This window comes from Bos grunniens, chromosome 6, assembly GCF_055505025.1.
Source record: "Bos grunniens cultivar Pamir isolate PY7600 chromosome 6, Bosgru_T2T1.0, whole genome shotgun sequence".
Classification (NCBI taxonomy): Eukaryota; Metazoa; Chordata; class Mammalia; order Artiodactyla; family Bovidae; genus Bos; species Bos grunniens.
The window spans coordinates 99327572-99340217 of NC_141170.1; the positions used below are offsets into that span (position 1 = coordinate 99327572).

A 12646-nucleotide genomic window follows, 5' to 3' on the forward strand; every position below is an offset into this window, starting at 1 on the left:
GAAACATGTATAATATAAGAAACGAATTGCCAGTCCAGGTTCGATTCAGGATACAGGAAGCTTGGGGCTGGTGCACTGGGATGACCCAGAGGGATGGTACGGGGAGGGAGGTGGGAGGGGGGTTTCAGGATTGGGAACATGTGCACACCGTGGCGGATTCATGCTGATGTATGGCAAAACCAATACAATATTGTAATTAGCCTCTAATTAAGATAAATAAATTAAAAAAAAATAAAGAGATTGTCATATTGGATTTATTTATTTTGGAGGGACTGGTTATTTCAAAAAGACATTTATCAATTTTCAGTATCAAAACAGTTACACTATTGGGTTTTTTTCTCCCAATTGGTCCCCAAAGAGACCACACCAAAGGAGAGGACATTTTAAGCCAATTAAGCTGCAGGATGCACCCCTAACAGACCTCACTGAAACCTCATCAAAAAAGGGGGATTGGGTAGGGAAAGAAACTTTAAAAGATCAGCACACTGCTAGCCCACAGACTGTAGAGAGCTCTCACAGGCAGAGGGGTGACCAGTTTGCCTCAACCCCAAAGAAGCAAAGTTCCAAAATATAAAAATTTACAAGTTTTGTACATACGCTTTTCAAGATTTCTCCAGCACTAACCGATACAAAGCACAGTGAGATGGCACTTTTAGAGACAGCAGCTTCAGACCCAGAAAAGGGTGATGAGATGAGTTTCATATGGCTAAATCAGTGGCAAAACATAATTTTCTTTCCTTTCTTTCAAGGAGGCAGGAGAGCAAATAAGTTGTCACTTCAATATAAGGGGCACATGATCCATTCTGTGAGCAGTTGGGAACAGGGTAGAGCTGGAACAAGGATTTGGTCTCAGAGGTTTTACCATCTTAATTGTTTGGTCACTTCTGATGAAAAAAGAAAAAAAAAAAAAAAAGTTGTCCAAAGATACCGTAAAGCTGAAAACCTGAACAGCATTTTTTTTTTTTTTTTTTGGCTAACTCCTTCTGGAATCATCTTTCTGCTTTGGCAGGTACTTTTTACAGGGCAATGAGGTTTCCCCAAATGAAGCCTTTCTCTGGGCTGCTAGGCTCTCAGTAAGGCAGGCCCAAACCTTTTCCCTTTCTCTCTGGAGAAGGCAATATGCATTAAGCTGAAATGTTACCTTCCAAAAGTGAGAAAGGGATTAGACTGCTGCTTCAGTTCTACGGAATTATCTGGAATGTTTTTTTACAAATGGGTGTAACATCAAGAACAAAAAAGGTAATTACAAAATGTGTACATCACAACATGCTTTTAAAGACACTTTGCATTGTGCTCACATTCCCTTAAACGTTGTTCCCAAAGGTGCTCAGCCTCTAGCCCAACTGGAATCTCTGGGGAGAGGCAGAGACTGTTTGGCGAAAAGGACACAGGAGTAGGGGGGTGGGAGAGGTGGCGAAAGGAGAAAGCAGCCTTCCAGTTAAAGATCAGCCCTCCGTTTAAAGGTCAGCTTCGGGCAGGCTGGCCCCAGTGGAGTCGGAGTCGGGGTGAGAGGGAGGAGCAGCGGCAGGGCGGGGCTGGGGTGCTCTACATTTTATTCAGGTCAAGCAGAGTCTGGTTCAGCATCCTTTGTGTACAGAGGTCCTCCTCTTTGGTGCATTTCAGTTTATCTTCCAAATCATCAATTGTCTTTTCCAGCTTGGCTACTGATTTCTCAGCAAACTCAGCACGAGTCTCTGCCTCCTTGAGTTTATCGGTAAGAATCTTTATCTCTTCCTCATATTTGTCTTCCTTTTGAGAGTACTTTTCTTCAGCAGCACTCAGACACTTCAGGTGCTGGTCCATCAGTCTGATTTGCTCACCCATCTTTCGGCAATGGGACTCTGCCAGCTCCGCTCGCTCCTCTGTGCGCTCCAAGTCTCCCTCAATAATCACCAACTTGCGAGCCACCTCTTCATACTTCCTGTGTGCCTCTTCTGCAATGTGCTTAGCTTCTTTGAGTTGGATTTCCTGGAGTTCCATTTTTTCTTCATCTTTTAAGGCTTGGTTTTCAATAACCTTCATAACTCTCTCGCTCTCATCAGCAGCTTTCTCAGCTTCCTCCAGCTTTTGCAGCGCAGTGGCCAGGCGCTCTTGAGCTCGGTTCAGCTCCTCTTCAACCAGCTGGATCCTACGGTTTAAGGAGACCACTTCAGCCTCAGCCTGTTCTCGGGCCCATCTTTCTCCATCCACTTTCTGCTGGAGGCGCTTGGCCCTCTCCTCTGCATCATCGGCCTGCTGCTGCAGAACCTGGATCTTGCACTTCATTGCCTCGGTGACGGCGATCGCGGCCATGACAGTGGTCCCGGCCATGGTCCCCACCCAGCTCCTGCTTGCCTTCGGGTTCCTGCCTCCTCCGCTCGGCGCTCGGCGTTGCAGCCGCTTCTCACCCAGATTGGATTAAAAAAAAAAAAAGCAAGACTTAACGATATGCTGCTAGAAGACAGCCCCCAAAAAGACATTAAACAAAACTTTGGAGCACAGAATAAACTTGATAACCTGGTACAAAATGTTCCTTTGTCTAATAAATAGCAGGGGCTTCAGAATAAGAAAGTCATAATTGAGGACACTTAAACATAAGTGAGGCAGCGATCCAGAAAGCCCACATTTTAGAAGACAAAGGGACATTCATGTATCGGGGACAGCTGACTAAAAATGCTTTGCAGGGCTCCAGGATGAGGAAAGCTGAAAGCAGCTTGGAATTACAGCGCAAGTTAGTTCCAAGTTGATTATCTGGGGTTAATTCACTTAAAAGCCAAACACTGAGCCCTTATCATAACCTGGTCATTAAATTTTGAAAAGCATGGATTACTACTCTGTTCCATTGTTTCACATGGATCTTCGTTTTTCAGACCAAGCCACTTCATCATTTCTGGATTTTCTCAGTCTTTTCCGATCTGTTGAATTATCTAAAGGTGTGGTTCCCATTTGGGGGCAATTCTGACCCTCAGGGGACATTTGGTAATACCTATAAGCATGTTTAGTTGTATTATCCTGGGGATGCTACTGGCATTTAGTGGGTAGAGGCCAGATATGTTGGTACACATCTTATAAAGCCCAGGACAGCTCTTTACAAAAAAGAATTATCTGTCTAAAATGGCAATATTGCCAAGGTTACAAAAGCCTGATTTAAATCAATTATTTCCAAAGAGTGGCCCCCAACCATGTAACCCCAATGCAGGGGATATATTAGAACTGCACATTCCTGGGGCTTCATATCTGACCTGTAGAGTCTGGAACTCTGGTGGTGGGGCCCAGAAAACAGTGTTATTACAACACCCCAACTGATTCGGATATATGTTGGTTTGAGATTAAATTTCCTTTCTCTTTCTACTTTCCACCGACTACCTACAAGCCTGACTTACATGAGACTCACCTTCCAGTGCCTTAATACCACTGCTCGACTCTGAACTTTAACTGTTCTGTTAAGATTGCTTTTTCAAAGACTACATGTTCTCTTGTACTTTGTTCCACTGTTCAACTCACACGCAACATCACACCAGCAGCATTTAGCAATGGAGGTTGCTGTACCCACTTCTCTGAAATTTTCTTCTCCCTTGAACTCCACAAAAGACATTCCTACACTTCCAACCAGTTACTAGAAAAAACTAAGAGGTCCCAAACTGTATGAATTATAGTTTATTTTCCTCCCTTTTTTTCTTTCCCCCAAACCTGCTCCCTGTTGCTAATTCCCCCTTTCTCTGGATAAAAGCAGCATCTTATCAACATTATTAATTCTTGAAATATGCCACTGTTTAACTTATGTATTATTTCTATTTATTCAAGTCATTGACAAATTCTAATCGTTCTCCTTCTGAACAGTTCTTCTGAGTGTGTCCCCGCCCTGCCCCCCCAAAAAAATGCAAAATATTTGAGATGACACTTTAAAACTTGAAGTTAAGAGAGAATGATTTAATTTACAAGGCATTTTAAACGATAGGTCAGTAGTCCTGCTCAGTCTTTCTCATGAACTAGTTTAGTCTCTTTGGCAGGCGACAGCCACAGATGCAGACTTCTTTTCAGTTTTGTTCTTGTATGCACTTCTGCAAGCTCTTTCTAATATATTATTCAATAAGGTAACACAAAACAATAGGACATACCTTGGTTCCTGCAGGGTTGAACTTGTGGCCCACACTAGGCGAAGAGCATGCGCAGTCGAGGCTGACAGTAGGAAGCTTGGGATACTTAGGAATGGTGGGCTGCAGTTTATGGGGTCGCACAGAGTCCGACACGACTGAAGCGACTTAGCAGCAGCAGCCTTTTCTACTTCTTCTTTAATAGAAATCAAATGCATACCCGTGGGCTGTACCTTTCAGTTTGTTAGTCAAATTATGGTCAGCAGACCAGTAGAACAAGCACCACCTGTGTGCCTTTAGAAACAGACTCAGGAGCCCATCTTAAACCTAATGAAGCACAATCCACAAGTAACAAGAATCCCTAGGTGACCTGTCTGCCCATTCGGGTTTTCAAAGCACCACTTTAGAATATAAAAATTTTCTACAGACCTGAGCCTTTCCTACATGTAAGGCCCTGTGCAACAAGTCTACCCAGCTGACCATGTTTGAGAACAGTGGGTTCTCACAGTGTGGTCCTGGAACCAGCAGAATCAGCATCACTAGGGAATGGACCAGAAATGCAGGTTCCTAGGCCCACCCGGAGGTGGATCAAAATCTCAGGGCGGATCCACATCGGTCTGGGTTTCGGCAGCCCTGCAGTGATTTCAACGCTAATTCTAGACAATCACTGCCTTAGGGAGGACGGTTTTGGATCATAGTTGCCTGGAGAAGCTCCCTGCCTTCCCTAATAGCTTCATGAGTGCCTGCAAATGACAGCACAGCTGCAAGCACCAGCAAATACCTAAAACGTGGTTTAGGGCTAATTCATAATTAGAAGAACCTGAGTCAGTGCTAGTTCTTCAGCACTGTGAATAATAACATTTCAGGTATACACAGAAAAGTTACAATTTACAAAGCGCTTTCTGAGCCATTTAATTTAATCTTCACTGTAATACAAGGACATAAATATAACTGCCTCCCTCAACAGATAAGGAAACTAAGTGTGAGAAAGATTCAGTGACTTTTTAAAGGGCACGGGGATGTGAAGGGGCAGAGCTCGTGTTGGAACCCAAAAGCAAATTGCAGAGAGAACTTCTACCAGCTATTTGGCAAGTTAAATGGAGGAGGAGTCTCAATGTGGCTGAATGTGCCAAATTGTTTTTACCTTTGGAAAACAAATTCCAGGCACTCAGGTTAATGAAGAAATACACATAAAAAATAAAATTCACAACTTTCTTTCTAATGGTTCAACAGCAAAATATATGAATATAGAGAGACAAAGCAATAAAGCAAATGAGGCAAAATGTTGATGTTTGGAAGAGTGTTACAGAGGAAACATTTCTGAGTTTTCATTATACAATTTTGGCAACTTTTCTTTGAAAAACAATACCCACAGGGCTTTAATGTGTGTCTGTGCTAAAGTAGATGTGATGTGGGAATTCCCTGGTAGTCCAGTGGTTAAGATTCCAGGGGGCAAAGGTTCCATCCCTGGTTGGGAAAAATAAGACTCCGCATGCTGAGCAGCACACCAAGAAAAATTAAAAAATAAAGTGGATGAGATGTTATACTTCTTATCTGTCATTGTGTATGTTTTTAAGACTTGGGTCAAAAAGCTTCTAAGTATAAAAGAATTTAACTATGTCTGCATTGTGAGAAGGAGAAGGTGATGGCACCCCACTCCAGTACTCTTGCCTGGAAAATCTCATGGACAGAGGAGCCTGGTGGGCTGCAGTCCATGGGGTCGAGAAGAGTCGGACACGACTGAGTGACTTCACTTTCACTTTTCACTTCCATGCATCGGAGACGGAAATGGCAACCCACTCCAGCAGCATTTTGAGAAAGCAGAGAATAGACATATAAGTAACAAGCAAAATGCATTTACATTTTTTCTTTTGGAGTGAAGATCATTCATGTATGCCAATATTCTTCATGGGGTCAATAATTCACTGTCGAAGGGGCGATTCTGAATCACAATTTTTATTAATATGGTTGTTTCAATCTAACCCTAGGCATAACATCAGTTTCACCAGAGACTCTGGGGATGTCTTTAGAGAATCTGGCTATTGACCATGCTGCAGCCTGGGGCTCTATTCTTCCAACCCTAGAGCCAGGACCTACAGTCAGCTACGTCTCAGGACATTTCATACGTATAGACCACTTTCTTCACATTTCATAGCTGGAGTTTCTAAAAGCCTTTTTATTAAATATCAAAATGTGAAAACAATGACTAGAAAGACATTACTGAGACAAGTAGGGAAATCTGATTTCAATAACAGCATTTCTGTCAAAAATGAATGATTACACCACCACACACCTGTAAGCCACTTGTAAGGAGCAGTCCTATCACCTGGGCTTGGGTCCTCTTGACTTCTATTCCTGTGTGGATAGCAAGGATATTATAAGAGCTAAGAATTGCACATGGGTTACAGTCAACAAACACTTTTCCATTTATTATCTCAATTGGCCTCATTGGATAACATAATTCCCTTGTATGACCACAGTGCTTGACTATAGGCATTACTAAGTTTTTTATTTCACAGACAAGAAATATGAGGGCCATTGAGTAATAAAACTTCCCAGGATCACTTGGACAATAGGTACCAGGCCTGTACTGCACAGCCAGAGTAGCGAGTCCCATAGGCCCTACAGGGAGGTGGGGGAAGGCCAGAGCAGGAAGAGGCTTTAGGGTCTGAACATGTACTCAGGAGTACCCAGAGAACCCAATGAACATTTCTGGAAATTCCAAAAGTCATAAATGCTCACTGAAAAGTATTGAGAAAATTCAAAAAGAAAGAAGAAAAAAAAGAAGGAGGGGAAGAAGTAACAAAGGAAGACATTATACCTCAACCTGGAATAGGCATGGCTGCTACTTGGGTATGTATTCTTTCAGAACTTTTGTTTTGTGTGAACCTATGCTCACTATCCAAACTCCAGGTAGAAGCTTATAATTAACAACACTTTACGGACAGCTTTCCCTGAAGTTGGACATGCCTTTACTACCTTGTCTGAATGGCTGTTGAGTATTCTTTTGAATAGATAAACCATAAACTTTTGTTTCTCCAGGACTTTGAACTATTTCAGTGGACAGGCCCTCTGTGAGCCCAATTATGCTGCTGAAAATGAGTCACAAGCTGTTTGTAATTGCTGGCCTCTTTCCTTCCCTTCACTTGCTCCAGTGAACCATGGCAACATTCCCTGGAGGCCTGGGACCAAGTGCAGGAGGTTAGATTCCCAGAAAAGCCAGGCTGGAGTGGTTGGTAGTCCTTTAGAAATAGAAATAGGGAAGACACAGGCCAATAGGAATCTTTTAGACTCAAAAGCATTTCACTGAAAAACAACAGAAGAAAATGGGCAACAAAATTCACTGCTCCCTCCCAGCTGCTCTGCAGGCCACCTGCAGGGGAACTTATAGTAGGCAATAAGGGAAATTTGTAGATCTGAAGGTTTTGCAGTTGAGCTCAGTGGATTATTCCTCTAAGGTCTTGGTAATTAAAGCATTATAACAGTGAAGCTAGAGTCAGAATTTAGATGCCTTTGTAGATAATGGGTTCATTCTGGAAGTTTACTGCAGAAGGCAAACATGCCTGTGAACCACATTGAAGGTAGAAAATCTGGTGAATTGTGGCCAGACCAATTCCAGTATTGAAAGAAATAACTTGCAGTCATGTCTCTAGATAACTGTGGAGCCGTTTGGATAAGTGAAGTACCGTACATTATTTTCTATGCTGGCTTGTTTAAAATGGAATTTTACTTCAACACTACTTAAACTGATGTATGTCAGCTAAAATTGCATTGCTTGGGATTAAATGCTGTAAGAATTCTTCATAAAACCTCACAGGTCCAGGGGTTTCTGGGTGGTATGTGAAAACAAAACAAGCAAAACAACTAACAAACACAAAACCAAACACCTTGCCCAATTCTGCTTGGAAAGGTGTTGCTTTTTAGCCTTGACTGTGTTCATTGAACTGTTAGCTAGGTAGAATAGAAGAAAGGAGTCCAAAATGGTGGTGGCTAAAAGATAAAGAAAGGGAAAAGCCCGCGAAAATGGAACAAAAGAAAACCCACGGACTGGAGTGAGAACTTCAGGTGAAACAAACATGCCCCCTTCTTGGCCAGTCCAATTTGCAAAGGGTAGGCTCAAAGCGGGAAAGAGACAAATCTATAAAAGGAGAAAGCCAAGATGGATTGAGGCCTCTCCTTTGGGGTCGGTCCACCCTCACACCTCAGGGTGTACTTTTCTTTGGTTGCCAAATAAAACTGAGCTGTAACTGAGCTGTAACACTAGGCCACTGCTTCAATTTTTTGCTGTGGTGAGACGGAAGTGAGGAAATTACACACTGCCCCGACATACCTGGTGCTGTTTCTGGGATTTAACCAGGCTGAAACAATCTTGGCTTGGCCCCCAGAAGCTCAACTTGGCAAAAGCTCACATGGTGGAAGCTGAACACGAAGAAAACCCAGGGCAGTGGATGTGACAAGAAGCCCAGCGTGCTGGAAATCAGGACAGCAAAAACAAACTCGGTAGAAACCTCACTTGGCTCAGTCTCAAATTCCAGAAGATCTCCAGTTAAGGTAGGAGGTCCTTGCCCCTATGGCTGGAAGGACATATGGCTAACAAAACCTTAATTCCTTTACAATCTCTTGTTTCTTGTTTCCTTGAACCCTCTGTGAACAAGCAAGTGGCAGTGGGTGCAATTGAGTGACTCTGGCAGGGGCTGCTCCCCAGTGTGTCCCAAAGGCTCCACTGTCCTCTGTGCCCTTGTAGCTGTTGCCCAAGCAGGTGAGGGTTCGTCTGTCCTTAACCTCCTTTGTGCCAAGGATCAGGCCAATGAAAATTGTGGGCACAGGTCAGGCATTTAACAGTTTTTCTGGCAAGTTATGAAAGGGGTTCCTCAGCATGCTTTTCCCACTGCCTTTTCCTCCCATCCTTCAGCTCCTCTTTCCATCTATGACACTGTTTGATTGGGCAGGTCATCATCTTTCCATTTCTGAAAGTTGTATTTGAAACTGTTTATCTAAGGTTGGGACTCAAACCCACATGGTAGGGACTCTGTGCTATGCTCAGCCACTCAGTTATGTCCGAATGGGACTTGAGCCTGGTCAAAATCCATGTTGCCTGGTTTCAGGACCAATGAAGCTCAAGTTCTTGATGTCTCATTGCAAAAAAATTCAGTGAGAGACACAGCGATAGGTAAGAGGTAGATTTGTTTGGATTCAGAGAGAAGCACACTCCAAGAGTATGGGCCATCACAGAGGGTGAGTGTGGTGGCCATGGAATGTGGTGTGGTTGGTTTTTTTATGAGCTGGGTGATTTCATATGCTAATGAGTGGGAAGATCATTCCAACAATTGGGGAACCACCGACTCCTTGGTCTTTTGATAGTGTCTTGAAACTGTCATGGTGCCTCCAGGTGTGCCATTTAGTTTGCAGATTGAGGATCAAGGTTTAGCTGAATTGTATTGGCTAGTCTGCCATCTTGGACCCATTTGATTCTAACCAGTTTATGTTATGCCCTTGAAAAATGAAAGTGAAGTCGCTCAGTCATGTCCGACTCTTTGTGACCCCATAGACTGTAGCCTACCAGGCTCCTCCATCCATGGGATTTTCCAGGCAAGAATACTGGAGTGGGTTGCCATTTCCTTCTCCAAGAGATCTTCCCAACCCAGGGATTGAACCCAGGTCTCCCACATTGTAGGCAGACACTTCACTGTCTGAGCCACCAGGCAGATCTCATGTTATGCCCTTGGCCTATATCATTCTTCCGAAAGTTGTGCCCTGCCCCCTTCTGTCCCGTTTCATGCTCTTTTCCTGAGCCCCATCTGGGCCCACAACGATGCTGCTACAATCTTCTGGAGGGACAACCAGAAAATAGCTGGCCTTTGGAAGGGAAATACTGTATAATATCCAATCTCTCCAGATATTCGGGCCTTCATCTTCCATGTTTCCTACAACATGTGCGACAACAGCACCTCTCAGTGGACCCACTAGGGCTGGTGACAGGCACACAATGCCTGCTAGAAGTCCATCTGTTGGTGGCATTCCTTCAAGGGCAATTGGGCTTCCAGGGACAATGTTTGCCACTTTGGGAGTTATCCCTGCAGGCTGTTTAGGCCCAAACCCTTACCACACTTCTAAAATTACAAACATACCAAATCTCCACTCCACTTTTATGGAAAATCTGGTGTCGCCTCTTATCAATTTGTCCTTAAGCCACTTACTAATTCCTACAACCAGGACTCTGCCCCCTCTATAGGCAACATCACTCCACCCAGCTTATTATTAAAATACTCTTAAAGCCCCTAACAGGCCCAGATAACCCACTCCTTTGTCATTACTTCTGTTATTACCTAAGTGGGTCTATGACAATGAAGTGTTTACCATTGGAAACACCCTAAATTGCTCTTGTGGAGGACTAGGGGAAGAAATCAGTGACTTATTAGCTCAGAGCAATAAGAGGATAAGGCTTACGGCTGTTTCACCAGATTTCCAGTTACAGGCTTGGATTGCTGTACATCATGGTGTCTATTCCCATCCACGGTGGACAAACCAGAAATGAGTTAAGATTACAACCCCTTAATCCTACCCAGCACTAGTCATGCTGGAGAACTTGGAGATACCCAACTCCAGCCTGGGGTCCCAGGAGATTGACCTGCCTTGACCTACTTAGGGATCTCATCTCTGGGAGGTTGTCATGCCTCAACCTGCTTGGGGATCCACCAGTCCATGGGTCCCAGGAGGTTGACATGACTGACTTGCTCAGGGACCAACTTCTCTGGAGGTTGACATGCCTTTGACCTGCCCAGTGATTTGGTCTCCAGGAGGTTGTCATGCCTCAACCTGCCTGGGGATCTGCATCCTGACCCGGGGAGGCCTGACTCTCAGGTTGCAACAGTACTGAGAGGATAAGCTTCAGAAAGACTCACCCCTAAGGAAGCCCACCTGTGGAAATAGAAGGAAGCCAATTAGTTGTAGGACTATGCCCAGTCTCAGCAGTAACTCAGCAGCCCAACGAGAATCCCATTGCCTTTCTGGAAAGGCTAAAAGGGGCCCTCCAAAAGTTTACCAATCTGGACTTAGACTCTTATGAGGGACAGGTGATTTTAAAGGACACATTCCTTTCCTAATGTGCATCAGACATCAGGATAAAGTTACAACAGCTACAGCAGTAGGACCCTGCTGCCTCTTTAGGTGAGATGGTCCAGACAGCCACCAATACCTTTTATTACAGAGAACAGAAGAGGGAGGCCAAGTCCCAGGAAAGGGAGAGAAGGAAAGAGATAAGGCATGCCAAGATGCTGGCTGCCCTCCAGGGAAGCCCTATGGCAAACCCTGAGTCCTTGAAGGACAAAAGTGAAGTGAAGTCGCTCAGTCGTGTCTGACTCTTTGCGACCCCATGGACTGTAGCCTACCAGGCTCCTCTGTCCATGAGACTTTCCAGGCAATAGTACTGGAGTGGATTGCCACTTCCTTCTCCAATTGAAGGACAAGGCATGAGGCAAATGCCTAATTAGACAGGCGAGACATAAGGCCAAAGAGTGTCCAAACCATGACAAGTCCCCTAAAACAGCTTGCTACAAATGCCATCAATTGGGACATTGGGTGGCACTCTGCCCTCAGGACCCAAGGGCCTCAAGGTCAAGTGCCAAGCCTTCCCTCACAATGGTTCAACAGGACTGAAGCAGCCCACTCCAGTCAGCCCACCCATCACAGATAACCATCATGGGAGTAGAGCCAAGAGTGCAACTGGATGTGGCAGGTAGGTCCGAGACTTTCTTAGTTGACACAGGGGCTCCCTACTCTGTCCTGACCTCCTGCTCCAGAGCCTTCTTCTCCCAAACCTGTACCATTTTGAGTGCTACAAGAAAAATAATTACACAAAGATTCACCTGAGCACTTTGTTGCTGGGATGGACAAATATTTTCCTACCAGTTTCTGGTGGTCCCTAGGTGTCTTACTACCTTACTGGGAAGAGACTTTTCCCTGCCTTTGAAATCTTGCAGCTGTTGCAGTCTTAATAGAAGATGCTTTAAAACTCTCTCTTGGGGGCAAACTATTTTTACTAGCCACCAACTGAAACAACTTCTGAATGGGAGAGGCCATTTATAGATGTCTGATTAAAGGATCCTTATGTATCAAGTAGTGCTGATGGCAAATCCAGGCCTGACTATATCCCCTTGTGAGGTTCTTGACCCAGCTACTCTCTTGCCTATCTCCCAAGGGCTCTCTCCCCTTTCACTCTTGCCTAGAAACCTTGGACCACTGGACAAAGCCCCAAGAGGGATTGTCAGAAGATCCTCTGACCCATTCTGCTGCTGCTACTAAGTCACTTGAGTCATGTCCGACTCTGTGCGACCCCATAGACGGCAGCCCACCAGGTTCTTCTGTCCCTAGGGTTCTCCAGGCAAGAATACTGGAGTGGGATGCCATTTCCTTCTCCAATGCATGCATGCATGCTAAGTCACTTCAGTTGTGTCCGACTCTGTGTGACCCTATGGACAGCGGCCCACCAGGCTCCTCTGTCCACAGGATTCTCCAGGCAAGAATACTGGAGTGGGTTTCCATTTCCTTCTCCAGACCAATCCTGAGGAAATTTG

The 12646-nt window shown here is 44.6% G+C and overlaps 1 protein-coding gene and 1 long non-coding RNA gene across 4 annotated transcripts; both read right to left on the reverse strand.

The window, feature by feature from the left end:
• Window positions 1-253: 253 nt before the first annotated feature.
• On the reverse strand, window positions 254-4261 carry LOC147371084 (uncharacterized). 3 transcript variants are annotated; one of them, XM_086406942.1, is made up of 2 exons: window positions 4098-4261; window positions 254-2379 (listed from the first exon to the last, which is right to left on the reverse strand). In XM_086406942.1, exon 2 carries the CDS (start codon window positions 2308-2310, stop codon window positions 1546-1548), a length of 765 nt encoding a protein of 254 aa, XP_086263068.1. In that variant the 5' UTR covers window positions 2311-2379; window positions 4098-4261; the 3' UTR covers window positions 254-1545. The 3 variants fall into 3 exon arrangements, with proteins under 3 accessions (XP_086263068.1, XP_086263067.1, XP_086263069.1); XM_086406941.1 differs by having other exon boundaries at window positions 254-2382; XM_086406943.1 differs by lacking the exon at window positions 4098-4261 and having other exon boundaries at window positions 254-2026; window positions 2161-2371.
• Window positions 4262-4755: 494 nt separating this feature from the next.
• On the reverse strand, window positions 4756-9315 carry LOC147371085 (uncharacterized). Its single transcript, XR_015165792.1, has 3 exons — window positions 8404-9315; window positions 6367-6428; window positions 4756-5872 (listed from the first exon to the last, which is right to left on the reverse strand). It is a non-coding gene; the product is annotated as an uncharacterized LOC147371085 (long non-coding RNA).
• Window positions 9316-12646: the final 3331 nt, after the last annotated feature.

What these genes read in the sequence shown, in the direction of transcription:
- LOC147371084 (XM_086406942.1), bottom strand. Translation starts at nt 2,310, where the DNA reads ATGGCCGGGACCACTGTCATGGCCGCGATCGCCGTCACCGAGGCAATG.